At 41.1% G+C, this 26,944-nt stretch overlaps 4 protein-coding genes and 5 non-coding genes across 9 annotated transcripts; 7 read left to right on the top strand and 2 right to left on the bottom strand.

Annotated features, from left to right (window-relative positions):
* On the bottom strand, positions 1-3,109 carry cacul1 (CDK2 associated cullin domain 1). The gene is made up of 8 exons (XM_085478246.1): positions 2,542-3,109; positions 2,266-2,392; positions 1,997-2,099; positions 1,820-1,915; positions 1,589-1,691; positions 1,351-1,440; positions 1,113-1,251; positions 1-1,032 (listed from the first exon to the last, which is right to left on the bottom strand). The coding sequence occupies exons 1-8, from the start codon at positions 2,861-2,863 to the stop codon at positions 993-995; spliced, it is 1,020 nt and encodes a 339-aa protein (XP_085334372.1). The 5' UTR covers positions 2,864-3,109; the 3' UTR covers positions 1-992.
* A 472-nt stretch (positions 3,110-3,581) lies between these two features.
* sirt1 (sirtuin 1) lies at positions 3,582-11,451 on the bottom strand. Its single transcript, XM_085478241.1, has 9 exons — positions 11,018-11,451; positions 10,467-10,589; positions 10,054-10,289; positions 9,799-9,951; positions 6,828-6,975; positions 6,654-6,733; positions 6,069-6,252; positions 5,422-5,946; positions 3,582-5,211 (listed from the first exon to the last, which is right to left on the bottom strand). The coding sequence occupies exons 1-9, from the start codon at positions 11,421-11,423 to the stop codon at positions 4,919-4,921; spliced, it is 2,148 nt and encodes a 715-aa protein (XP_085334367.1). The 5' UTR covers positions 11,424-11,451; the 3' UTR covers positions 3,582-4,918.
* Positions 11,452-11,502: 51 nt separating this feature from the next.
* dnajc12 (DnaJ (Hsp40) homolog, subfamily C, member 12) lies at positions 11,503-15,978 on the top strand. Its single transcript, XM_085478242.1, has 5 exons — positions 11,503-12,194; positions 12,699-12,777; positions 13,045-13,184; positions 13,265-13,409; positions 14,316-15,978. Exons 1-5 carry the CDS (start codon positions 12,117-12,119, stop codon positions 14,396-14,398), a joined length of 525 nt encoding a protein of 174 aa, XP_085334368.1. The 5' UTR covers positions 11,503-12,116; the 3' UTR covers positions 14,399-15,978.
* Positions 15,979-16,622: 644 nt separating this feature from the next.
* On the top strand, positions 16,623-16,921 carry LOC146695812 (signal recognition particle RNA). The gene has a single exon (XR_014923663.1).
* A 966-nt stretch (positions 16,922-17,887) lies between these two features.
* LOC146695811 (signal recognition particle RNA) lies at positions 17,888-18,186 on the top strand. Its single transcript, XR_014923665.1, has one exon.
* A 2,232-nt stretch (positions 18,187-20,418) lies between these two features.
* On the top strand, positions 20,419-20,717 carry LOC146695810 (signal recognition particle RNA). Its single transcript, XR_014923796.1, has one exon.
* Positions 20,718-21,682: 965 nt separating this feature from the next.
* On the top strand, positions 21,683-21,981 carry LOC146695809 (signal recognition particle RNA). The gene has a single exon (XR_014923795.1).
* A 964-nt stretch (positions 21,982-22,945) lies between these two features.
* LOC146695808 (signal recognition particle RNA) lies at positions 22,946-23,244 on the top strand. Its single transcript, XR_014923794.1, has one exon.
* A 1,141-nt stretch (positions 23,245-24,385) lies between these two features.
* On the top strand, positions 24,386-26,019 carry cox5b2 (cytochrome c oxidase subunit 5B2). The gene is made up of 4 exons (XM_085478240.1): positions 24,386-24,585; positions 25,414-25,484; positions 25,564-25,663; positions 25,769-26,019. The coding sequence occupies exons 1-4, from the start codon at positions 24,489-24,491 to the stop codon at positions 25,879-25,881; spliced, it is 381 nt and encodes a 126-aa protein (XP_085334366.1). The 5' UTR covers positions 24,386-24,488; the 3' UTR covers positions 25,882-26,019.
* Positions 26,020-26,944: the final 925 nt, after the last annotated feature.

Genomic DNA, 26,944 nt, shown 5'->3' with positions numbered 1-26,944 from the left:
TGGGTGAACCAAAGCTTTAACTTATTAGTAAAGAATAAAATTAAATGGCTCAGTGACTCAGACAGCATACAACATTGAGAACATAAACTGGAACCCAACACATTGTGTTTAAAGAAAAAACAAAAGAACAGTTATCCTCTTTGGCAAAACTGGAAAATACAACCTGGCTTACCCAAACAGTAAAGGCAACAGCAATAACCCCTACATCTGGATGTAGCGTTTTCAGTGGGAGAAACATTTTCGTCAATCGGTGACTTCTTCAGTCTCAGCTGACCAACAACAACTGATCAAAAACCATGGTCTTTGGTTGGGGAAACCTGCACTCAGCTGAGACTGAAGAAGTCACTTGGGATAAGTGACGAAAAAATGTTTCTCCCACTGAAAACGCTATATCCAGATGAACAGAATCAACTTTTTGGGAATTACTTACCTGGATGACTGAGCATGATAAGACATTTTAAGCAACAGGAAGAAGAGAGTCATAGCTAAGCTGAGCGACCTAGCTCCCACTTCTTTCCACACTCATTTGTGTTGACTGTAGCCACTGAGATACACAATATGTGGGCGACACCAAGGGATTTATGATATTAACACACAAACAATATTATTAGCAGCAGCAATAGAGTCTTAATTAGCCCCGTATATCAAAGACAACACAAGACACTTCCATGTTAAAGGTTAGGAATGGATCGTCAGCTTCATCATGATATTCAGTCAGACGGACACCATGAAGGCACTCTTCAGATGAGCGGAAGATGAAGAAATCAGAAGGAAAGCACCAAAATGGAAGTCTGTGAGCCACTTTTTCCTTTTTTTAAATCCTTCTGCTCAACAACCCATCATGCTGTCTTTGTTATTCACAGTGTTTCGTGACCTCGAGTTAAAAAGGGATGACGCACTGTTAGCGTTGTACCTAGTCCAGGGAGACAACTTGTGATAAAGACTTAAGAGGCACAGTATTAGTTCTGCAGCAAATCCAGTGACGCCGGCCATCACGAGTCCTCGCTGGCCCGTTTGCGAGACTGGTCACCTCTGGAAAACAAGCACAAGACCCAAGTTAAAGCAGATGTGACTCAGTCTTCATTTGATGCTAAAGACTCTGGAAAACTGACCGTGGGAATCCATTCATGGAGAGCTCCATCTGTAGTTTCTGGTCATGAGCAGCGTAGTCTTGCAGCAGAGACTCTACAGCAGGAGGGTTAATCTGGGGGATAAACCCGGAGAAGAGATCTGGGGCGAGCTGGGCCCACTCTGAGAGAGGAAACCAAAATCAAAAATTAATTAATTAATAAAAAAAAAAAAATTCTGTGAATAAGAGGAGTGTGAGATAAATAATTTATCTAAAATCACCTGGTCGGAGGCTGTAGAGGCCCTTAACCACACTAGCCATTGTTGAGGGTTGCACTTCAAAGGGCATGGACCGAGCTTTAATGAGCAGAGCTGAAAAGAACGAGCACAATGGACAAGATGGTGTCAACTGACTTGACCAAAGGGAGGATTTTTATTTATTTAATTTCCCCTTTTTGTGACTTTGCATCACATCGTGATTAATCAGAGCAAAGCGCATGAGATGAAGCGGTACACTCACGCATCAGTGTGTTCACGTGTTTTTCTGCGACGTGATCAGCGAACAGCTTCATCAGATCCTCTCTGAGGTCTCGGTTCAGTTTGGACTCAATGTAGAACTTGTTCTGAAAAGAGAAGCGTGTGCAAACATAAATTTAAGTAACAAACTAACACAAAACTACACTTCCCTGCATGGGATTTGCCAAATATTTGATTAAAAAGGGGGGGGAAAAAGCTGATAAGTGGTACCTACCAAGTACATAAAGACGGGGACTATACACTGAAGAGAAGCTATATATTGTGTCAGTGCAATGTTGAAATTTTCAATGAAGTTCTCGAGTGGGCTAGCCTGCAAAACATTGCAAAAAGAGTTAGTTTTTTAGTTTCTGCATGTGCTGTACGATTACATCTTGCATTTGGGTTTGCTTACTTGTAGATGGGCGGAAACCTGCTGCAGGTGACCTGTTATTTTTGATGTCAGATCATTGTAGAGCAGCTCAGAGTGCTGCTGACAAACACACTTGTAGACATAACTAGGAAAACAAAAGACAGGCATTTGAGGTTATATTAAAATTCTCAGTTAATCACATGGTAATATATATATATGGCGCTTCTTATGGCAACAGAAATCATAATCTGAGGGGGGGGTCTAGTTCAGAGGGGTGTTTATTCAACATCCCTTTACTTGTGCTGTCTCACCTGTATATCTGTGCATAAGAAACCGAGATGTGGTCTGTGGGATTCTGAATCAGCAGACGGTCAACTGCCTTTTCCAGGTTTGGCCAGTGGTTTTTCCGGTAGTCCTCCACTGCCATTGCATTCAGAACTGTGTGAAGAGAGGGGAGCTGAATTAAGCCTTCATGTCAGACCGAACAGAAGCCAAAAGCATCACTCTCCACATACATTACTAACATAATCGGAGGCCGAGCTGCGTTGAGACCGTGAGCTCTCGGGCCCTGCTTCGAGTGAACTTACGGAACTTGGAAGTCGAGTCGAGGGCGAATTTTCCCTCGGAAGCAGCTCCCGGAGCGGTGCTGTCAGTCTCGCTGACTTCGCTGCTCTCGCTGCCTGTATCCGAGTCCATGAACTTTGACCCGCCGGTTGCACCGGACCACAGTTTCCCTTGTCGAGTACCCGCTTCTCCAACCGGCACCGTCGCACAGACGGGCTGCGGGACCGTCGATATCTCCGACAGCTGGCTGCTAAGATACGTGCGGACTTTATTACTGCCGCTCGCGCGGTAGTTGTGGTTATGGTCGTCTTTTACGTCCAAACTGTCATCTTCCATAGCCTCCATTTTCACTGGTCCGGTGAACCGAAGCACTGCGTCGCTAGATGAACATTTCAGACAACAATTAAAGATGAAGACAAAAACTGTCAGGCGTCTCCGGCGGAGTCCATCACCGTTTTCCTTTTAAGTTTTACGACACGCCGTATTACAGGGCAGCTGAAAGGATGTTGGGAAATGTAGTTCCGAGGTTTTAGGGCTATATAATGTTCCTTGGCTTTCTATACGTGAATTTGCGGCTAGCTAAACAATGTGATAAGCCGAGTGACAACTAAAATGCTTAATAAAACACATTTAAAACTAGGTACCATAATACGCATGCGCAAGCCCCCGATGCGGTCCACCAAATTTGATGTTGAAATTGGACCCCACCGTCTCACCAAACTTCAAGAGCTCACGTGACTCAGGAACTAGCCGGATGAAACACTAGGTGGCGCTGTGTTAATGTCTGACGATACTGATATTGACACCAATCAGATGCGTTTGCAATAATAGAAATGAGAGGTCAGAAAATTTTTCTTTCCTATATTTTTTACTGAGAACTCCATGAGAAATAACAACTAGAATGATGTAAAAATGTTCCTTCTTAAAACGTAAACAAAACATTACCTTGTCAATGGCATGTGAATTATGTTGGTGTAGACATGTATCCAACACAGTGGCTCAATTATGTCTATATACCAACACTTTGCAGGCAGCAGACTCCTTAATGCTCAATGAAAAGTGACACAGGCAACAAAACCAGGTTTATAAGGAGGACAAAAAGTGCCATTTTCAATGTGAATATATTCCTAAGGCTTATTATTACAACTCAGTATACCTTTGTACAGATAAAAACCATCATCTACCCTTTGATGAGTATGTCTCACATCAGAGTATAAAAATAAGAGGCTTGACCATAAAAAGTAGCTGCCACATGTCAGAAGGAACACCTTGTCGATAGTTATATATTTTTTCCCAAATTTTAAATGACAGATTAAACATACAAAGCTTATGACAATGAAGGAGAGTGTTGATAAAGTGTTCTTTGGTCTAAAATTAAAGAGTACTGTCACTTTTCCACCAATGACCCTTATGAAAAGGCAGAACTGAACTTTCTATATTGCAGTTAGTGCGTTCAAGTAAACCATCAGAAGATTTATGTATGTGTCTGAAACTCATAGTACCCACCATTTATCAGCTGCTGGCTTACAAACTGATGTTTCTAATGGTAGCATGAACCAGCTCTAAAAAGTATTATTAGACCACAGGTGATGTCGTTGTATGGACCGAAAATAACATTTGGAACATTTGCCTGTAGTCACTGCAATGTAGAAATTAAAGCTTAATCTAAATTAAAGTAATAATTCAATTTCTGAAAATGTGAATGCAAAATCAGAAAAGAACATGGAAAGTAAACATAAGAAAAAAACCCCCCACAGTACTCTATTTAGTAAGTAGTATACAGTGTGTAGTTTCAGACACATGTGCATGTGACCAAACAGGGCAGAGAAAGAAAGAAGAGGGAAAAAAAACCTGCTGCATATTCACACAAAGTTGCCACACAACTTCAACTTTATGAAAAACGAGAGCAGGGTTTCCACCAGAATACTGACAGCCCAGAGGCCCGCTGAACACTAAACATGTTTGAATGTATTTACATTTACTTTCAATCTATGAAAGAGCAGCTACAGCTGTTCAGTTTGTTAGCCCACAAATACACACACTCAGAAGAGTTATAACAGGGAATCCTGAAAGTAAAAAATGAACAGGTGAACTGTGATAAACTAATACTCTTTTTTTGATTTGTGTAGCTAACAGCCAAGACTTTTTCGTCTAATTTAATGCTCTTCCACTCATACAGCCTATTATTTACTACCTACTTATGGTTTGAAAAGCGAGAAAGACTGGATTATTTGCTACCAAACAGAATAAATCTCCTTTGACCACTGGGTCTAACAACATTTCTGGAGGAAACCCTGAATATTAAGGATGAAGAGTCAAAAATATATGAAACTTATATGTATATATTTATATATATCTATAAAAAGACAATTAGTGCTTTGTTGACTGGGTAATTTACATTTAAAGGTGTGTGGTACTCTCAGTCTTTTCAGAATTATTGTCTGTCTGCACACTTGACGTGGCCTCAGTGGCTACAGTGTGCTGTACTATGTCTTTGAGGCATGTTTCTCCATCCACTGCTGGTACTACGTCGGCATCCTCCGGCTCGCTGTCGTCTTCCTCCCCTTCAGCACAGCATTCAGAGTCCTCGCTGTCACTCCCGCAGGAGCTCGACGTCTCATCTTCAGAGTCAGAATAAACCTCTGCCCCGTGGAAGATATAGTGATTTGGTGGTTGAAACAGGTATTGGCCTGCTGTGGAAAACAAAAGAGGATCAGTGAGCTTTGCACACCTATCTGGGATCTGTTCATTGTTTATGACAGTTGTATGGAGGGAGAAAAAAAAAAAAACTGCTGAGCAAAGGGACACACAACATGTCTTTGCACGATTTTGTCACACATCCAAAATCAATTTATTTGTTACATTAAAGCAGCTTTGCTTGTTTACCGTGGTCTAAATCTTACCCTCAAGGCGTTTGCTGATTGGAGTTCTGTTAACTCGACTCATCCAGCAACGTCTACGAAATTCAAGGTTGGAGGTTTGACTCTTTCGTTCGGGTGCCTCCTCTTTTGGCGCACCTTCTGCTGCTTTCTCTGGAGATTCAGTGCTCTCCGTTGGACACTGAGCATTTGGACAAGGCTCTAGAGGTGTAACATTATTATCAGCAGTCTCTGTGACATTCAGACTTTCTGTCTCCTCCGAAGGCATATTTACAGAGTCTGTAGTGTGCCGCTTCTGCTCCTCCTGAGTCGCATCACTCGAAGCAGACAAGGCCTCGCTTGGTGGCTGTTCTGGTAACCGAGGGGGTTTCTCTGTGATCTCAGTTAATCTTACAGTGTTGTAGCAGAGCTGCTCAAAGTCTCCACCCAATCGATGACAGAGCTCGTTGATAATGACGTCACAGTCCCCGAGTAGCTCCACGTCAAAGTTCAGATGAGGCAGCTGCTCCCGATTGATCAGGACCTGAGGCACTTCATGAGGAATGGAGTCTGGATAGAGAGGAAAAACAAATATTCGGTGTTTGAATGACATGCAAAGCATACAGAAACATATCGGTTAGTATGTTTAATGTTACAGACACTAAAAGTGAATCCGTTTCGATAAAACATACTTGGGATGAGGGCAACCGGTCGGACTTTAAGCGAAGAGCCAATGACGATCAAGAGATCCACCTCATCTTTATCCTGTTTCATGGCTCTGTGAAACATTTCTGGAAGGTTCTCTCCAAAGAAGACAATGTCTGGTTTCATGATTGCCAGAGGGATATCTGGACACCGTGGACAATGAGGGACAACCTGATGGATGAATTTAATGTATTATTTATTTACTACAGCGCCACTAAACACCATCCAAATTTTATGGGGTGGGCAATCACTCACAGCAATAACAAGGCAATCTTTCTGGAATATTTTAAACAGTCAGCTATGTTATGGGTTGTTTGGGAGGTAAAACTAAAAAGGGTATTATCAGCTTTTGATGTCCATGTGGTTTCCCTTGTTTACAAGTAATTACGTAGATATTTGAGACCCCTAACAGCAAATATATACAGATAAATCCTTATACTTATTAAAGAGGTTTTTCACACGATGTTTCTACATGCAATCTGTATCTGCATTATTGGCCTTGGTGATGGTGCAACATCCAACAGTGTCTGCAAAAAAGTGGTATCCTGGATTAGATTGCAGTGAACACATACCTGGTTAAAGATGTCTTCCCTTATAGCCTCACAGTCCACTTTGTGCTTACAGACGAGACAGGATGCAGTTGCAAATGACCCTAAAATATAATTGACATTGAATTACTGGGGAAGAACTATAAAAAAAACAAATAACGAAATAAGCAAGAGGGATCAATCACATGCACCACTCACCGTGACACTGGATAATCCGCTGAACCCCAGCCACTTGTTCCAGTGTATCAATGTTTTGCGTATAATTGCGCAGCAGCTTTCTTTGCTTATCTAGCATAGATATAAATCTATGACAGGGAGAAGGTTCAAACTGCCCAGGGTAGATCTCCTGTAATATAAAATTATGCATTCAGTACTTGTGAAGAAAATGCAAACATTGCTATAGTCATATGCCCCCACCATGGCTTTTCTGGACCATATTTAAACACTTAATAACTGTTTATATTTCATGCCTCATAGCATGGTTTGAATATATTTGATAATAATAAATCAGTGATCAATCTTTAAAACCTTTTTTTAAACCTTTTTCAGAGTGCAGTATTAACTGACTTAGAACACAATATATATACAAAATGCTTAATGCAAACTAGTCTGTGCATTCAAAGCAGTGCTAGGAAACCTGGCATGTGTGGGACTTCCACATCAGTTTCTCACACTCACTGAAATGGCAGCTCAGGTCCTTTTGTAATGTTATGACCCAACCCATCTTATGAGATCTGTTTTAATCTCTATTAGCAAATACATACAGTACTTTATTCGGAGTACTTAATTGCAATTTTATTCATGTAGCATATTTATTAATATGTAAACACAATGTGCTTAAGAGAGAAGATAAAAACATTAAATGCTGTGTAAGTTTACAAGACACACCCACACAGCTATTGAACTTTAAGCAATTTTTTCAACCAGGAAAAGTATTGCTGTGAGGCAACAGTGCTACCCACTGTACCACAATATACTACTGTATATGGACCACCTTCCCACCCTATTACAGATATTGTGTCTATGATAAGGGACCCTCTGACTTCTGTATAGCCTCTGTTATTTTGTGGATCTTATTTGATCACTCCTGTGTTCTTTTACTATTTCACTGTTTGGAGAATTCCCCACGATCCTTTAAATTTCCCGTCCCTGCAGGGGCCTGATCAAATCTGGTGGGAACACAAACAGTTCTTGTGATAAAATTTTAAGTTACTTTAGGAAAATTAAACAATTTCAAGCTAAAAGACATACAGGGAGTGCAGAATTATTAGGCAAATGAGTATTTTGTCCACATCATCCTCTTCATGCATGTTGTCTTACTCCAAGCTGTATAGGCTTGAAAGCCTACTACCAATTAAGCATATTAGGTGATGTGCATCTCTGTAATGAGAAGGGGTGTGGTCTAATGACATCAACACCCTATATCAGGTGTGCATAATTATTAGGCAACGTCCTTTCCTTTGGCAAAATGGGTCAAAAGAAGGACTTGACAGGCTCAGAAAAGTCAAAAATAGTGAGATATCTTGCAGAGGGATGCAGCAGTCTCAAAATTGCAAAGCTTCTGAAGCGTGATCATCGAACAATCAAGCGTTTCATTCAAAATAGTCAACAGAGTCGCAAGAAGCGTGTGGAAAAACCAAGGCGCAAAATAACTGCCCATGAACTGAGAAAAGTCAAGCGTGCAGCTGCCAAGATGCCACTTGCCACCAGTATGGCCATATTTCAGAGCTGCAACATCACTGGAGTGCCCAAAAGCACAAGGTGTGCAATACTCAGAGACATGGCCAAGGTAAGAAAGGCTGAAAGACGACCACCACTGAACAAGACACACAAGCTGAAACGTCAAGACTGGGCCAAGAAATATCTCAAGACTGGTTTTTCTAAGGTTTTATGGACTGATGAAATGAGAGTGAGTCTTGATGGGCCAGATGGATGGGCCCGTGGCTGGATTGGTAAAGGGCAGAGAGCTCCAGTCCGACTCAGACGCCAGCAAGGTGGAGGTGGAGTACTGGTTTGGGCTGGTATCATCAAAGATGAGCTTGTGGGGCCTTTTCGGGTTGAGGATGGAGTCAAGCTCAACTCCCAGTCCTACTGCCAGTTTCTGGAAGACCCCTTCTTCAAGCAGTGGTACAGGAAGAAGTCTGCATCCTTCAAGAAAAACATGATTTTCATGCAGGACAATGCTCCATCACACGCGCCCAAGTACTCCACAGCGTGGCTGGCAAGAAAGGGTATAAAAGAAGAAAAACTAATGACATGGCCACCTCGTTCACCTGATCTGAACCCCATTGAGAACCTGTGGTCCATCATCAAATGTGAGATTTACAAGGAGGGAAAACAGTACACCTCTCTGAACAGTGTCTGGGAGGCTGTGGTTGCTGCTGCACGCAATGTTGATGGTGAACAGATCAAAACACTGACAGAATCCATGGATGGCAGGCTTTTGAGTGTCCTTGCAAAGAAAGGTGGCTATGTTGGTCGCTGATTTGTTTTTGTTTTGTTTTTGAATGTCAGAAATGTATATTTGTGAATGTGGAGATGTTATATTGGTTTCACTGGTGAAAATAAATAATTGAAATGGGTATATATTTGTTTTTTGTTAAATTGCCTAATAATTATGCACAGTAATAGTCACCTGCACACACAGATATCCCCCTAAAATAGCTAAAACTAAAAACAAACTAAAGACTACTTCCAAAAACATTCAGCTTTGATATTAATGAGTTTTTTGGGTTCATTGAGAACATGGTTGTTGTTCAATAATAAAATTATTCCTCAAAAATACAACTTGCCTAAAAATTCTGCACTCCCTGTATGTGGTTTTTTTTTTCTTAACTGTTGCCAAATGTCAAAATGGGTCAAATTTAACTGAACATTATGTTATGTTTTAAGTTAACTTAAAAAACAGGTTCTGATTCTCCATTTAAAAGTTGGTGTAAACATGGGGGTGTGGGGCAACATTACAAAATTTAACAGGAACTCATAAGCGGCTTACATTTAAGTAGTTTCCCTTTCAAAATGACCCTTTCACAGAATGAAAGTGCACAATCCACTAGTCATGTAGACCTTGCAATGGTCTACATGAAGAGATTTATGGTTTGGATTAAGATTAATAATTCTTTGTTAGAGAGCATTCAAATTGTTATTCTATTGTTCATGTAAAACCAACCTTAGCAAACTTAAAAAACGGTCTAGGGTCCCGTCTGAAGTACTCAATGTCAAACATAGCTTGAGGATCTGGAAGATCTGGAAAATCTACAGCAAGCCGTGCATAAATTCCATCTCTGGAGCGGAAGTCTGGTATTCCACATGAAACTGAAACCTACAACAAATAAAATAAAAATAATAAGGAAATGCAATGAACACTAGTACTGAAAATCGAATTTACACAGTAGAGCTACATGATAAAGTAAAAAATGCATACCCCAGCACCAGTCAGCACTAGTATCCTTTTACTTTCATGTAGTAGCCTGACTACATCTTCTAAGGTATTAATATCTTTCCGCTTCTTTCTTTTTGGAGGCTCTGAGATGTTGATGATGATCTGCCACAATGTCATGTCATCTAAATCTGGTGGGAGTACAGTCTCGGGCAGCAAATCCCTCAGGATGGCCCTTGGATCTGTCTCTCTAATGTGCTGCTGGATGAAACTGTAGGAACCTGCGAGCAAGAACATAACATCTCAGTATGGCTGGATTTCAAAAATTGTACACACATACTTGTACAATGCAAACAATTATTATGTGGTTTAAATATATACATACACACTAAATACATATTATAAGTGGCGTAATCTAAGATATTGTAGTTTATTAATGATCTGATTATCTTAGTTACCTATTTGCGGTTGAGGAGTCCAGTCGCTGGAGCTTGCATGTGAGGACCTGTCATCGTCTTCAGTGATGTGCTCCGGAGTGACAGCCAAACCGTTAGAGGGAAGATCATCGTGCCCAAGAAAATCTAAGTACAGACATGGATAAAATTAACTAAATAAGACTAGATATAAGTCGCGACTCTCTTTAATAACTGCTACGACCCGTTACAAAAGTAAATCGGTGAACGCAGTCTCTCAAAGTCAACTTTCAACCGGCTAACAAACGCTAAGTTGCTCTCAAAGTTTTGCGTGGTTATGAAAAAGTTAAATGGACAAATTTGTGCTGGCAGGATCACTGATAGAGTTCTACTTCCGTTTAGCGAAATATAATTTAGTGGAAAAGTTCCCGTTTTCAGGAGTACACAGTTCTCGACACCCACACAGCATTACTGTATTTAACATTAGCAAAGTTAACTGTTTCACATGGAGCCAGTTAGCTCACCGGTTAAGTTGGCAAAGAGAATTTTTCTCACTGTAAGTCACTTAAATACTCAAAGTTTTTCTCTTTTTATACCTGGACTGTCCTCGGTTGCGCCAAAGACAGTGGTGTCGTCCAGTTTCCCAACTGGCTTGTGAGGGTCGGAGAGCAATACTTCCAGTCCATTGTTGTCTCCGCCTAGCGCTGCCGGGGCCTGTTCTACCGCCATCACCGGCTTAGCTTCCTTCTCCGCGGGCTGCGCACAATTCAACGCCGCCTCCCAGCTCTCAGTTGCCGCGGAGACGCACGAGAACTGGTCCGCTTCGACGGCTTTTAGTCCATAGTTAGTTCCTGGACTGATTTTCGAAATCTTAGCCGGAGGTTCCCCCGTATCGGAGGCGCCCGAAAGGGCCGTTTTGAGACTGTTCTCTCCGTCCGCCATCTTCAGCCCACAGAGCCGCTGAGCAGGAGCCTTCCTCTCGGACAGCTGGCTCATTTGCATAGCACACGTGACTCGTTCTCCACCAGTAGTCACGAGCGAAACGCCCCCCTCTACGTCGCTGACATTATACCATAACAAATATTGTTGCCTTCAAGTGCTGTCGGATGATTTCTAATCATAGGTTAGCCCTCACGAATCTTTCAAGCCTTTCGGTGATGTGTTTCGCGTAAATATAAACGATTTTATATTGACGTGCAGCCGTTGAAAGCTTAATTAATGCCCCAGTTACAAATCTGTCATTTTCTTTTTTCGTTGCCACACAAGCCTTAAGTATGTGAAAGAAATTTAGTTTTACTACATAAAAATATAACATTTTTAATTTCCTAAAGCTACCATTGCCTTTGTTTCTTAGCCAGATGAATAAATGAATTTTCTAGTAAGCAGGACCATTATCAAGACCCTTGAATGCATCGTACGTCATACGGTAAAAAGGGGCAGCTGGGCTCTCCCAACAACTCAGGAGAGATCTCCCTTGACAATTTTAACAGTTTAATAATCCCTGAAATCTAACGCTAGCTGACAAAACCATACTAAGACGAACTTTGCTAACAGTTAGTAGTTAGCTAGTTGGTTATAGTAAGTGAGTGAGAGGGGGGACCCTTTGGCAACCCTTTAACTGATCAGCTGTGATCACGTTCAGCAGCATTTGTGGTCCGTTAAAAGAAGCCATACGTGCTTCTCCGACAGATTTTTATGGAGGCTGTTTTGAGCTGTAAACCTGAGGATTTGGAGGATTACTACGGGTTACTGGGATGTGATGAACTGTCATCGGTAAGTTCTCGTCAGTGGGTTTAAGGCTCAGACTATTTCCTGGGTTGCTGAACGGATATAGTCTCGATCTATAAGTCAGTAATTATTTGGGTCAATAGCCTATACGCTGCTGAGTCAAAAAATGTGAAAATAAAAATGTATGTGTGCCTCAGATTAGGCTGAACCAACAGAGACCTGTTGATGTGAAACTAGTCGTGCGTCATCCAGTGTCTGCCAGCCAGCATTTAAATTCATTTGTGTATAACTAGATTAGATATGCAATCAGTGTGATTTTTTTAATGTATCTTACTAAAACAAATCTTTGATTATCAACATCAACACACATATCCACCGTGGTCTTGTGATCGCCAATTTTCACTCAATATATTACTCAGCAATCAGCAACACTCATAGACTGGCAGAGCTGAGGGTCTCAAATAGTCAATAACACGGTCAAGATAACATAGATCTTATTGATTAGATCACATCAGACTATGAGGTTAGTTTTGTTTTGTTCTCTTGCAGACTGAACAGATTCTCAATGAATACAAGATTCGAGCCTTGGCATGTCATCCAGACAAACACCTCGACAGCCCAAGAGCAGGTAATGCACACACACCACTAATTGTGTGTGAGTCATATTTCATATAACCTTTTTTTCATAGCCCGAAGCAATAAAGTATTACAAAGTGTGCTATTACCCCTTCATTACCTCTTCATTCACACTTTTCTTACATAGTTAATGTCTGTTTCTGATGTCTTAACTTCAAAGCAAATAATGCTAATAGAGCGGATGCTTACAGCTGTATACAGTAAATTGCTTTATTAAATTCTAAATTTTATATTAAAACCGTTTTTTCTGTTGTGAAAGTGGCAGATTTCCAGAAGCTGCAGGAAGCCAAAGAGGTTTTATGCGATGAAACCAAAAGGAAAAACTATGATCTTTGGAAAAGAAGCGGAGTTACGATCCCATTCCATGACTGGCAGGCCTTGAACGACTCAGTGAAAACTGTACGTAATGTCCTCTCTTTAGATTCTTAAAAACACTGTGCAACCATTGACACTTAAAAAGCCTGCTAATTTGTTTACAGTCAATGCACTGGGCTGTGAGAAATAAGAAGGAACCAATGTTGGAGGGCTCCAAACCAGAAGACCCCATCACGTCACAAGCAGAGAGCTTTCACTGTGAGCAGCAGGAAACGGGGAAATCTTCGTGTGAAAGCACGGCATACTCGGGTAACTGAAATTTATTCCAATTCTTTAAAGCAAGATGTTGCTGGAGAGCAATACATAACAACACACAAAATACAAGTAAGGAAGTGGTCAGTGCCATAGGATCCTTATTTTTGAAAGTCAGACATGAGAAAAGTTTAATTGATACCAGTATGATAGACATGATTTGGTGTATTTTCAATCTAATTTCATTGCAGAGAGGCAATGGATATTCAGAACAGCTGCTCAAGAGCTTCTCTGCTCTTATATTAAGCTGATGGAATATAAAAGTAGGAGCTCTTTAGTGCTCATATTAAAGAGGGGCTGCACGCCCACCCAATGTTTTGTGAGGTTTTGCACTTTGCACTTCAAAGCTACCACTTTAAAGCACTGATTTCATTTTATTTTGGTTATAATTTCAGGTTCAGCAATTATTCACAACTTGGCTGTGAGACCATGTTAGTAGTTTCCTCTTAGCTAGTTTTTAGCTTCAGTGTTCAGGGCTGACACTTTCCTGTAGCCCTGAGGACTGATGCAGTTTTCCTGAGATTCTACAGAAGCTCGCTGTGGATTCCTTTTTCCTTTATAATACTGCCACAAAATGTTTCAAATATTTGCCGCTAAAGAGCACTGTAAGGACTTTGTTCTGAAACTAATTTTTAAAGTTAGAAGTCAGTCATAACCTCTGAGATAAACACTTGCAAGTCAGTATTACTATAGCTGAAACACAGCTATGATTATAGACTTTCCTCCACGAGCATCAGTACAGCTTACCGGATACTCAAGCCGAGTACACAACAGGCTTGAGTACTCAGTGAAGGATCTGAACTGTTCCTCATGTGAATTTCTTCTAGAGTAAACAGTAGCTGTTTAAAAAGTACTGAACTGCATAAAGGGAAGTGAAGTGACTTTTTCTTATCATTGCTGCAGGTGATTTCTGCCATCGACGCTTCCGCTGGGCTGGTGACTCTCCATCTAATCTGCTGCGGAAATTCCGAAATTATGAAATCTGAATATATTAAAACTTTCATGTTGTCCAAGTGTTGCTAGACTTGGGACCATTTTATTGTAATGCCAGCTTTTATAGAGTATGTTTAGTTGTTGTGCAGCTGTGACATCAGTAACTGTCTCACTGTGTTTACTCTTGCCTAATAATTGGTGGGACTGTTGCAAAGCTAACTGTCAGGTGTATGTTACGTTTGGCTAAATTCTTTATTATTAATATTATTTTTCTTCCGTGGTGTGTACCTTCCCTACAGTTTGTTGTAGAGACACATATTCTGGCACCAAATTGCTTCCTCATTTTATTTCTGTCATGTTTGAATTATTTAATGTGTCCTCACTAATAGCTCCTCATTCAGGTGAATGGGAAAAGAGAGCCAGAAAAATGTTACTTCAGCCATCATTTTACCACTGAATCATATAAAAATTTGTCTTTTTTCTAACAATGTCTTCCTCAATGTCTACCAGATGTATACTTTTTGATCTGGCGGCATTTGAGTGAGACGAGTTCCATCTCACCGCCCAATAGACTTATATGAAGCCTACAGGCAGTCTATTGGGCAGTGAGATGGAATACATATATATGTATCTCTATCAGTAACATACAGTGGAGGCATGATTGTGCGTGATATTATTGTTTGCTGTAATGTATTGTGTTTGTATTAGTATTATTCTTTGACTTCTTCAGCTTTGTTTGAGACCAAACTAATTCTTTGAATTGAAACCTTAAGTTTTCCACAATTGTGCTTTAGTACAGCATGTTCACCCTTTATCAGAAGGAAGTCACAACATGTGGTCTATAGCTAAATATAATATGTTATTTTGTAAAGATATGAAATCACTTATTGTTTAGTTTGTTTTAACTGCACGGTCAGAAGAAATATATTTTAAATGTTCAGTAGCAAAACATATGAAGTGAACAGAGGTTTCAAATCTTTAAAGTTAATATAGCTAATATAAATATAGTTAAATATCGCAAATAAAATAAACAATAATAACAAAAAATTAAGATTACCTATAAAAGTAGCTGTTAAAAATAGCAGGCTACAGAATTTTTTTGTTCCTATAATGAAAAACACAAAGGCTGAGTTTCTGTAACACAGATTTAGCTTTGAGCACAAACCTTTTAAGGGAACTTGCTGACACAGTCTCTTCCACAATCCGCCCATGCTTTCATGTTGTTTACACCAAGTTCTAACCCTACAATTCAAATGTCTTAGCAGAAATCGACTCATTAGACCAAGCAACATTTTTCCAAGCCCTTGTTGTCCAAATCTGGCAGATTTTGCAGTGTCTTAGTTTCTTGTTCTTGGCTGACAGGAGTGGGACACGGTGTGGTCTTCTGCTGCTGTAGCCTATCTGGTTTAAGGTTTGACATAATGTGCATTCATGGATGTTCTTCTGCAAACCTTGGTTGTGATGAGTTATTATTTGAGTTAGTGTTGCTTTCCTATCAGATCCAGTATTTATATGCCTAAATACTCTGAGATTCTGCCATGTGATTAGGTGATGATATTTTCATTACTGAGTGACTGGTGAGTGTATTTATGAGACATTTCATCATAAATAAAATGATGGCATGACAACCCAATGCTTGTAATGCAAGTGACCTTCTTTTATTTGTATCACTGACTATTATTCATGTAGCGGACTGTAAGCAAAGAAGAGGAAATATATTAAAATCTAAACAATAAAAAAAAAAAGTTTCCGAATGCTGTCATATTTACTGGTGGTTATCTACTGGTGAGTTAATCCAAGTTATCAAGATGTGTTAAGTAATCAGTCCAGTTTCCAGTTCATAGGCTAGGCTTGAGCTTATTTTACTTTATAAAGAAGGTTACATTATATGGAAAAAGTTATGTCAATACCAAGTAAATTACTATGATTTATTGGCCTATTACAGAGTATTGGCCTATTACAGAGTACATAGACATTTGCTCATGTACATAGATATGTGGAATAAACAATGGGGTTTTATTAGTGCTGGAAATTTAGAAAGAAAAAAGAAATAATATTTCCTGGAGTCTTTCACATTCAATGAATCCTTCTAATTGGCTATCCGGGGAACCTTTTGTTTTTTCAGGGAACGACTTACTAACGTTCCTAAAGAGGAATTAAAAGAACCAAAGGAAGACCTTTTATAACAGTACCCGGTTTTCACCGCTTGATAGCGCTGTGTTACTCGTGACGTCACTTTTGTGAAAGATAAAAGCCCGAGGAGTACTTCTCTTTCTCGCCGGGTGCGGTGGCGCGCGCCTGTAATCCAAGCTACCGGGAGGCTGAGGCTGGCGGATCGTTTGAGCTCAGGAGCTCTGAGCTGCAGCGGACTATGCCGATCGGGTGTCCGCACTAAGTTCGGTATCGATATGGTGCTCCTGGGGGAGCTCGGGACCACCAGGTCGCCTAAGGAGGGGTGCACCGGCCCAGGTCGGAAACGGAGCAGGTCAAAGCCCCCGTGCCGCTCAGTAGTGGGATCGCGCCTGTGAATAGACGCTGTAGTGCAGCCTGAGTAATACAGCGGGACCCAGTCTTTTTATACTCTTTCCCCTCTCCACAGAAATATACACACAGCACACACACTCACACATCACGTTTTTACAGCTTATAAAAGCGTCAAACACGGTCTCTCTGTCCTCTCGTTCCATTGAAAACCACCGCTGTTTCTTGGTCCAACAGCGCCTCCAACTGGAGGGGAGTAGCAATGACCATCACTGCAAATTCAAAGAGACGGTGAACTTTTTTTTTCTTTCAGTGATTGACTTTGATGAACACGCAGGACTGGACTGGGACAAAAAAAAATCAGCCCGGGCATTTTGACTAGAGAACAGCCCACCAGGAATTACAGGAAAAGCCATAAAGCCTCTGAATGAAAACAAATGCTGTTGTGACAGTGATGTACGCTGTCCTGTTGGTATATATGTATCAATCTAATAAACTTAAACCTACACCATCCTCCCTATTCTGGTATTTTAAACAGTACTTACCGGAAATATCAAACAACCTAATCAATAATTACATATACCTAACTAGCAGAGTTGCCAACTCCCAGCAAAAATAGGGAACCGCCCCCCACCCTCCGCCTAATGATGCTTAATCAACGTAATCGACTTTAATTTATTGCCAGGGTAAAACAAATGCACAGAAACCAATTATTTTTCTACAGTAAATAAATAGATTCAACATCTTTCCGCAACAGAATTGCAGACTGCACACATGGTACCTTCCCAAAGGAAAAAGTACTATAGCTTATTAGGGCATATATTAGACTTAATATTTACTATATACAATAATGAATTTTTATATATTTTTACATGAGATGACCACTTTGGTTGTAAGATTCGGTTGTATTTATTAAAACCTAGACATTTTAAATGAGTAACTGTGTGTTGACTGTGTGTTGAGCAGCACCTTTACGGCTGCTGTTGGCTGCTATCTGCAGCAGTTTCCTGATGACGTCAGGTGTGTAAACCTTAAAGTCTGCGTAAACGAGGGCGCCTCTTGCCGGGTGCGGTGGCGCGCGCCTGTAATCCAAGCTACCGGGAGGCTGAGGCTGGCGGATCGTTTGAGCTCAGGAGCTCTGAGCTGCAGCGGACTATGCCGATCGGGTGTCCGCACTAAGTTCGGTATCGATATGGTGCTCCTGGGGGAGCTCGGGACCACCAGGTCGCCCAAGGAGGGGTGCACCGGCCCAGGTCGGAAACGGAGCAGGTCAAAGCCCCCGTGCCGCTCAGTAGTGGGATCGCGCCTGTGAATAGACGCTGTAGTGCAGCCTGAGTAATACAGCGGGACCCAGTCTTTTTATACTCTTTCTCCTCTCCACAGAAATATACACACAGCACACACACTCACACATCACGTTTTTACAGCTTATAAAAGCGTCAAACACGGTCTCTCTGACCTCTCGTTCCATTGAAAACCACCGCTGTTTCTTGGTCCAACAGCGCCTCCAACTGGAGGGGAGTAGCAATGACCATCACTGCAAATTCAAAGAGACGGTGAACTTTTTTTTTCTTTCAGTGATTGACTTTGATGAACACGCAGGACTGGACTGGGACAAAAAAAATCAGCCCGGGCATTTTGACTAGAGAACAGCCCACCAGGAATTATAGGAAAAGCCATAAAGCCTCTGAATGAAAACAAATGCTGTTGTGACAGTGATGTACGCTGTCCTGTTGGTATATATGTGTCAATCTAATAAACTTAAACCTACACCATCCTCCCTATTCTGGTATTTTAAACAGTACTTACCGGAAATATCAAACAACCTAATCAATAATTACATATACCTAACTAGCAGAGTTGCCAACTCCCAGCAAAAATAGGGAACCGCCCCCCACCCTCCGCCTAATGATGCTTAATCAACGTAATCGACTTTAATTTATTGCCAGGGTAAAACAAATGCACAGAAACCAATTATTTTTCTACAGTAAATAAATAGATTCAACATCTTTCCGCAACAGAATTGCAGACTGCACACATGGTACCTTCCCAAAGGAAAAAGTACTATAGCTTATTAGGGCATATATTAGACTTAATATTTACTATATACAATAATGAATTTTTATATATTTTTACATGAGATGACCACTTTGGTTGTAAGATTCGGTTGTATTTATTAAAACCTAGACATTTTAAATGAGTAGGGGAGACCGGGGATAGTTGTAACATTTTTGACATTTCTGTCTGTAAATTGAAGCTCTTTTAAGGTAGTGGATTCAAAATGTAATGCAAAGTATTTACATGTCTCTGCTATTAAATAGTGCAGCTATTTTCTCTGCAGCACAATTACCCATTGCATGGTATGGTCTCAAACACAAAGAGTGAAATGTTACAATTAACCCCATAGTCTGGGTTAGTTGTAACATATCCCGGGGTGAAATGTAACACAATGAAATAAGGGTACTAACAAAATATTAACATGTAATCTTTGTTTATTCAACACATGAATGCACTTAGAGCCATTTATGTAGCTGTGTGTGTGTGACAGAATGCAGAAATCTAGCTTTTGAACATATTCCAACCCCCCAAAAAAGACAAATTCTGGAATTTTCTGCAACTGAATATTTCATTAATTTTGATTGGTCTTCCTTGAGTTTGGCCTCATTGGCTCAGTGGGCATTATAACCTACAACTCTTGCACCAATTTTGAACATAACAATGAAGCTGAAAAAATGTAGTTGTTCACCAGCATCGCAATTCCATTACTTTTTATCATGGCTTACCTTGGTGTGGTTTGCAAAGTGCTTCAGAAAGATGAGGAAATCTGTTTCTTGCACCCATCCTGATTTATTTCCACTACCAGTACTTCCTACTGGTCCATCTCTGACACAGTGGTCTGCATAATGTATGTGTGGGAACACAAACAGTGGAGGAATTGTGTTGCCAATGGCATTAACCACATATACAAATGCGACCAGTGAACCTCTCTCTGCTGATGTCGTTGCCCCAACTTGTTTAATATAAGTTAAAGTAATAGTGTGGCAACTTGTAACATTTGCATTGTTACAACTAACCCAGACTGTTGCTGTTACAACTGACCCAGACTCCTATAGCCATGAACTAGCTAACATTACAGCCAACGGCTAAAACATTAGCACTAAAGACCTACACAGAATATATCCCCATAGACATACAAATAACACAATTTAAGTTTGATGAGTTTAACTGCAAAGCAGATAATGCTATTAGAAATTGAAATAAAGTAGAAAAACTTACTTTTTGGCATACAAATTACTTTTTTTCGTGTTAAATTGTCTGTGTTTGACAAAATGTGCTGATTTTTCACATGTGATAGCAGAGCTGAATTGGGCATGCACAGGATGAGTCGCATCATTTGAAACTTAGCCCTGATTGGAGAAATTGGAAGTGTTACAACTGACCCACGTTACAACTATCCCCGGTCTCCCCTAACTGTGTGTTGACTGTGTGTTGAGCAGCACCTTTACGGCTGCTGTTGGCTGCTATCTGCAGCAGTTTCCTGATGACGTCAGGTGTGTAAACCTTAAAGTCTGCGTAAACGAGGGCGCCTCTTGCCGGGTGCGGTGGCGCGCGCCTGTAATCCAAGCTACCGGGAGGCTGAGGCTGGCGGATCGTTTGAGCTCAGGAGCTCTGAGCTGCAGCGGACTATGCCGATCGGGTGTCCGCACTAAGTTCGGTATCGATATGGTGCTCCTGGGGGAGCTCGGGACCACCAGGTCGCCTAAGGAGGGGTGCACCGGCCCAGGTCGGAAACGGAGCAGGTCAAAGCCCCCGTGCCGCTCAGTAGTGGGATCGCGCCTGTGAATAGACGCTGTAGTGCAGCCTGAGTAATACAGCGGGACCCAGTCTTTTTATACTCTTTCTCCTCTCCACAGAAATATACACACAGCACACACACTCACACATCACGTTTTTACAGCTTATAAAAGCGTCAAACACGGTCTCTCTGTCCTCTCGTTCCATTGAAAACCACCGCTGTTTGTTGGTCCAACAGCGCCTCCAACTGGAGGGGAGTAGCAATGACCATCACTGCAAATTCAAAGAGACGGTGAACTTTTTTTTTCTTTCAGTGATTGACTTTGATGAACACGCAGGACTGGACTGGGACAAAAAAAATCAGCCCGGGCATTTTGACTAGAGAACAGCCCACCAGGAATTACAGGAAAAGCCATAAAGCCTCTGAATGAAAACAAATGCTGTTGTGACAGTGATGTGTGCTGTCCTGTTGGTATATATGTATCAATCTAATAAACTTAAACCTACACCATCCTCCCTATTCTGGTATTTTAAACAGTACTTACCGGAAATATCAAACAACCTAATCAATAATTACATATACCTAACTAGCAGAGTTGCCAACTCCCAGCAAAAATAGGGAACCGCCCCCCACCCTCCGCCTAATGATGCTTAATCAACGTAATCGACTTTAATTTATTGCCAGGGTAAAACAAATGCACAGAAACCAATTATTTTTCTACAGTAAATAAATAGATTCAACATCTTTCCGCAACAGAATTGCAGACTGCACACATGGTACCTTCCCAAAGGAAAAAGTACTATAGCTTATTAGGGCATATATTAGACTTAATATTTACTATATACAATAATGAATTTTTATATATTTTTACATGAGATGACCACTTTGGTTGTAAGATTCGGTTGTATTTATTAAAACCTAGACATTTTAAATGAGTAACTGTGTGTTGACTGTGTGTTGAGCAGCACCTTTACGGCTGCTGTTGGCTGCTATCTGCAGCAGTTTCCTGATGACGTCAGGTGTGTAAACCTTAAAGTCTGCTTAAACGAGGGCGCCTCTTGCCGGGTGCGGTGGCGCGCGCCTGTAATCCAAGCTACCGGGAGGCTGAGGCTGGCGGATCGTTTGAGCTCAGGAGCTCTGAGCTGCAGCGGACTATGCCGATCGGGTGTCCGCACTAAGTTCGGTATCGATATGGTGCTCCTGGGGGAGCTCGGGACCACCAGGTCGCCTAAGGAGGGGTGCACCGGCCCAGGTCGGAAACGGAGCAGGTCAAAGCCCCCGTGCCGCTCAGTAGTGGGATCGCGCCTGTGAATAGACGCTGTAGTGCAGCCTGAGTAATACAGCGGGACCCAGTCTTTTTATACTCTTTCTCCTCTCCACAGAAATATACACACAGCACACACACTCACACATCACGTTTTTACAGCTTATAAAAGCGTCAAACACGGTCTCTCTGTCCTCTCGTTCCATTGAAAACCACCGCTGTTTGTTGGTCCAACAGCGCCTCCAACTGGAGGGGAGTAGCAATGACCATCACTGCAAATTCAAAGAGACGGTGAACTTTTTTTTTCTTTCAGTGATTGACTTTGATGAACACGCAGGACTGGACTGGGACAAAAAAATCAGCCCGGGCATTTTGACTAGAGAACAGCCCACCAGGAATTACAGGAAAAGCCATAAAGCCTCTGAATGAAAACAAATGCTGTTGTGACAGTGATGTGTGCTGTCCTGTTGGTATATATGTATCAATCTAATAAACTTAAACCTACACCATCCTCCCTATTCTGGTATTTTAAACAGTACTTACCGGAAATATCAAACAACCTAATCAATAATTACATATACCTAACTAGCAGAGTTGCCAACTCCCAGCAAAAATAGGGAACCGCCCCCCACCCTCCGCCTAATGATGCTTAATCAACGTAATCGACTTTAATTTATTGCCAGGGTAAAACAAATGCACAGAAACCAATTATTTTTCTACAGTAAATAAATAGATTCAACATCTTTCCGCAACAGAATTGCAGACTGCACACATGGTACCTTCCCAAAGGAAAAAGTACTATAGCTTATTAGGGCATATATTAGACTTAATATTTACTATATACAATAATGAATTTTTATATATTTTTACATGAGATGACCACTTTGGTTGTAAGATTCGGTTGTATTTATTAAAACCTAGACATTTTAAATGAGTAACTGTGTGTTGACTGTGTGTTGAGCAGCACCTTTACGGCTGCTGTTGGCTGCTATCTGCAGCAGTTTCCTGATGACGTCAGGTGTGTAAACCTTAAAGTCTGCTTAAACGAGGGCGCCTCTTGCCGGGTGCGGTGGCGCGCGCCTGTAATCCAAGCTACCGGGAGGCTGAGGCTGGCGGATCGTTTGAGCTCAGGAGCTCTGAGCTGCAGCGGACTATGCCGATCGGGTGTCCGCACTAAGTTCGGTATCGATATGGTGCTCCTGGGGGAGCTCGGGACCACCAGGTCGCCTAAGGAGGGGTGCACCGGCCCAGGTCGGAAACGGAGCAGGTCAAAGCCCCCGTGCCGCTCAGTAGTGGGATCGCGCCTGTGAATAGACGCTGTAGTGCAGCCTGAGTAATACAGCGGGACCCAGTCTTTTTACGCTCTTTCTCCTCATATATACTCACACATCACGTTTTTACAGCTTGTAACACCTTCTTTTTCTTGTCATCACCATGTGAGCCAGCATGTGAGTATTGATGTTTGTTGGTCCATCACCGCCTCCATCTGGATCACAGGAGAAAAATAAAAGAAACAACGTTTCAACAAGTTTCTTCTTTCTCCACTGCAGAGTACCTCTGTCAGCATTTTTCTCTTTCTTTCTGCTGGTCTATATTTATTCGAGCACAGTGGTAAAAGGATTTAAAATACCACACCTCATAGGGAAATATAGCACATTTTTACAAATAGAACAGAATAGAAAAATCCTTTAATTGTCCCACAAGGGGAAATTTGATTGTAACAGCAGCAAAAAAGACCGTCTGTTTGTTGAGTTTGTTTGAGTTTGTTTTCACCCTCAAATGAGCTGACTGCTTCTGCTCTACAAAAAAACACACAATATATATATATATATTTTTTTACAGAAACACATATTTTCATCATGGACAATGTTCAAAAACAGAGTACTGTACAGTTATTAAGATCGAAGTACAGATGAAAGTGGAAAACCCAGGTTTTATTGCGCAAACAGAGCAGGGTACTGGAAGATGTTTAAATAATTAAGAATATTTAGAAAATGTACAGATTGTGCATTGTATCTGTGCATCAAAAGGTAAATGTAACTTCCAATATGTCAGTATATATAAACTGAGAAAAAATAATGTGCAAGTTATAACAGTAGTAGTTGTTCAGTTGATTAGTGCAAATTACAGCGCTGATGTAAACACCTATGTGTGTTGGGAGCAAACCTTATGTACATAAGATTTTAATTTTTATCTTTTATGTTTGTTTAAGTGTAAGTCTGAGGTCCGTGGGAGCACTGCAATTTCAAATGCCCGTGTATGGTTTGTACATTTGGTTTTTGAGTTTGATGGTTCCTTCTTCCCTTGTAATTGCACGGAAATGTAAACTAAATAACTACAATAACAGGTGCTATCTTAAAGTGTTGTTTTTTTTTGTTGCTGTTTTTTTACATAACAAAAATGAAACTACGTTTTTCTATAATAAAGTATACAGCGGTGTTTACCACCCGTAGAGCGTGCCTCCCACTGCTGAATCTGATTGATCAGCTGCGCTTCTGCTCATTGGCCCGCGCACCCGTCACTCAAGCGGTTGTAGTGGGGTCATTTCAGTCCGGTTTATAGCAGAGTCAGGTCATTCACTGTACTTGAAAAAGGCACTATAATGGCGGGACGTCTTCTTCTCCGAGCTTGTACAACAACACTGCAGCTGAGGAGCGGCGTGCTGGCCCCGCTGCACCGTTCAATGGCCACAGTGAGAGGTAGGACTCCGTATTTACGACAGGAGACGTGACTTCACAGGCCTCCGGAGTGCGTTACAGCCACAGCTGTCACCGCTCACTCGACTTAGTGCGAAAAGCGAAAGGCTGGTTATATTGGCAATTTTAGCGGCGTCTTTATTGTTTAGTTTGGTAGCTGACAAGTTAGTAACAAGGAGTTTGCAGTACGTGCTAGCTAGCTACCGCCAGTGTTTTATTTACAGCAAAAAGAAACACCTGTGTACATATTTATTTACAGAAGTAAAACATATTTGTGGGAGGCCTAAGTGCTTTGAGATACACAAAACCCCTACCTAAATACGACTATAAAGTACACCTTAAAAAAAATGAAGGTCATTTGGACTTTAGCGAGTGGAAAGGCCTTTGATAGACCCACCTCCTTTGGCAGACTCTGTTGGGCAGGTGCCAGCACCCTGATAGGGGACAGGAGTGTGTTATTGTGGGAGGCGTCCAATGCTGACGTGCAGGCTTGCCCGCACTCATTACAGAGTTTATTATAGTTCTGTATTTTCTAATTAGTTATAATTTTTATTTCGTTTTGAGCTTTTCTTTTTAATTTAGTTTAGTTTTTGTTCTTAGAAGACGTTTAGTGTTGGTTTCTGTGTTAGTTTTAGTCTTTTTAGTTATTAGTGTGCGGAGGCCATATGCAAGAGGTAAGATTTAAGCAAGTTATTATAGGCTTTTAATATAAAACTGATTTTTTTTTAAGCAGCTGAATCAAATACAGATTTTTTTTGTTTATTATTTGTATATATTATTATCATTTATTCATTTTTTAAATAGAAACCTTTTTGCTATTTAATTTTTCAGGCATACCAACAGATGAAGAACAGGCCACTGGGCTGGAGCGCCGTACCCTCCAGGCCCTCAAACAGGGAAAGGTAGGCTACTGTATACATATGATAATGAACCTGAACTGCACATAAGCTAATTTTTTTCTTTTTCCCGTTTACATCACAGGACCCTTACAGCATCCTGAAACCAAAGCACTATGCTGGTACCAAAGAAGACCCTCACATTGTGCCAGGCATTGGAACCAAGAGGCTGGTGGGATGTCTCTGTAAGTGATGCATAATGAATACAATTTCCCCTTTATGAATCTGTTTTACCAGTGTTAAAAACTTTTTTTTCTTTTTTAATTATAACTTTTTAAAAATCTTTGCAGGTGAGGAAGACAACACTGCTATTGTGTGGTTCTGGCTTCATGAGGGAGAGGCCCAGCGCTGTCCTTCCTGTGGTTCCCACTATAAGCTTGTCCATCACGAGTTGCCCCACTGATACCAAAACTAACACACAAAGCCCCCAAATTGGGCAACAACAGACAAGTGTATTTGCCTCCTTTAAGGCCATATTCTGCAGTGTGTGCACATCATTCAACTTGTACAGTTTATGATTAAATTGTGACTTGAAGTGGAATGTGTTGATGGGTATTTTCATGAGGGAACAGACAGTTAAAATATTAAAGCTTAATTTACTATATAAGCTGGACTTTAAAGGGGACCTATTATTCTGATTTCCAACATATTTTAATTCATCACAGCAGCTTTGTTTTTCTTATACTCTACCTTAATGCAGGCCCTCAGATTTCATCTCTCTGACTTTAAGGTAACTTTATTTCTGATTGGCTGCCCCTCAAAGGTTTCTATTGCGCTTTCGACTACATTTCTGACACCTCAACAGTTGCCCTTGAAGAAATGTGTCATTGTGTCAACAATTAGCCAATCATAGGGAAAAATCACCTTCTTTGGAAGAATGAAGTGATATTGTAAATGTGAAATCTAAAAAAAATCGCCATTATTTACCGTCTAGATTTTGGCGTAAATAATTACTTGGGCTTGTGGGGATAGGTTAATTGATTAATCCAAATTGTCACTAGGTGTGAATGTGCGAGTGAATGTGAGTATGAATGGTTGTCTGTCCCTGTGTGTTGGCCCTGCGACAGACTGGCGACCTGTCCAGGGTGTACCCCGCCTTTCGCCCTATGACAGCTGGGATAGGCTCCAGCGCCCCCCGCAACCCTGAAAAGGATAAGCGGAAGCGAATGGATGGATAATTACTTTGGCTGTCTTTACCGCTTTCATGAGCCCCTCCACTTGCAGGATGTGAATAGGAAATGGCTGTGTGCCCGAGATGACATCTGCCCTTTGTAACTTCATACAAACCCAAGAGTAGGAAGACGTTGATGCCTGAGCACACGGATTACACATACCTATACTTACCACCTCCTCTGAAACTCTGGTCAGGTGTCATAAGAACATCCATCATCAGAACATATTTGAAAGAAAATAACAAAAAGCAGAATTAACCCCTTTTAAAAACAAAATGTGGTATATTTTTTGTT

The sequence above is a fragment of the Copadichromis virginalis genome, linkage group LG13, assembly GCF_057382275.1.
Source record: "Copadichromis virginalis isolate Kocher_CV1m ecotype Utaka linkage group LG13, C_Virginalis_male_GT1.1, whole genome shotgun sequence".
NCBI classification, from domain to species: domain Eukaryota; kingdom Metazoa; phylum Chordata; class Actinopteri; order Cichliformes; family Cichlidae; genus Copadichromis; species Copadichromis virginalis.
Note: the sequence above shows the minus strand (reverse complement) of the source record. Positions and strands in the feature narration are given on the sequence as shown.

What these genes read in the sequence shown, in the direction of transcription:
- cacul1 (XM_085478246.1), bottom strand. Translation starts at nt 2,863, where the DNA reads ATGGAGGCTATGGAAGATGACAGTTTGGACGTAAAAGACGACCATAAC. An exon ending in TCTTATGCACAGATATACAG is followed by an intron (nt 2,100 to 2,265) that starts GTGAGACAGCAC and finishes TTGTTTTCCTAG; the next exon opens with TTATGTCTACAAGTGTGTTT. An exon ending in ACACGTGAACACACTGATGC is followed by an intron (nt 1,441 to 1,588) that starts GTGAGTGTACCG and finishes CGTTCTTTTCAG; the next exon opens with CTCTGCTCATTAAAGCTCGG.
- dnajc12 (XM_085478242.1), top strand. Translation starts at nt 12,117, where the DNA reads ATGGAGGCTGTTTTGAGCTGTAAACCTGAGGATTTGGAGGATTACTAC. An exon ending in GATGTGATGAACTGTCATCG is followed by an intron (nt 12,195 to 12,698) that starts GTAAGTTCTCGT and finishes GTTCTCTTGCAG; the next exon opens with ACTGAACAGATTCTCAATGA. An exon ending in TGAACGACTCAGTGAAAACT is followed by an intron (nt 13,185 to 13,264) that starts GTACGTAATGTC and finishes ATTTGTTTACAG; the next exon opens with TCAATGCACTGGGCTGTGAG.
- cox5b2 (XM_085478240.1), top strand. Translation starts at nt 24,489, where the DNA reads ATGGCGGGACGTCTTCTTCTCCGAGCTTGTACAACAACACTGCAGCTG. An exon ending in TTCAATGGCCACAGTGAGAG is followed by an intron (nt 24,586 to 25,413) that starts GTAGGACTCCGT and finishes TTAATTTTTCAG; the next exon opens with GCATACCAACAGATGAAGAA. An exon ending in AGGCCCTCAAACAGGGAAAG is followed by an intron (nt 25,485 to 25,563) that starts GTAGGCTACTGT and finishes TTTACATCACAG; the next exon opens with GACCCTTACAGCATCCTGAA.
- sirt1 (XM_085478241.1), bottom strand. Translation starts at nt 11,423, where the DNA reads ATGCAAATGAGCCAGCTGTCCGAGAGGAAGGCTCCTGCTCAGCGGCTC. An exon ending in GACTCCTCAACCGCAAATAG is followed by an intron (nt 10,290 to 10,466) that starts GTAACTAAGATA and finishes TCTTGCTCGCAG; the next exon opens with GTTCCTACAGTTTCATCCAG. An exon ending in GGGAAGACATCTTTAACCAG is followed by an intron (nt 6,253 to 6,653) that starts GTATGTGTTCAC and finishes TTCATCCATCAG; the next exon opens with GTTGTCCCTCATTGTCCACG.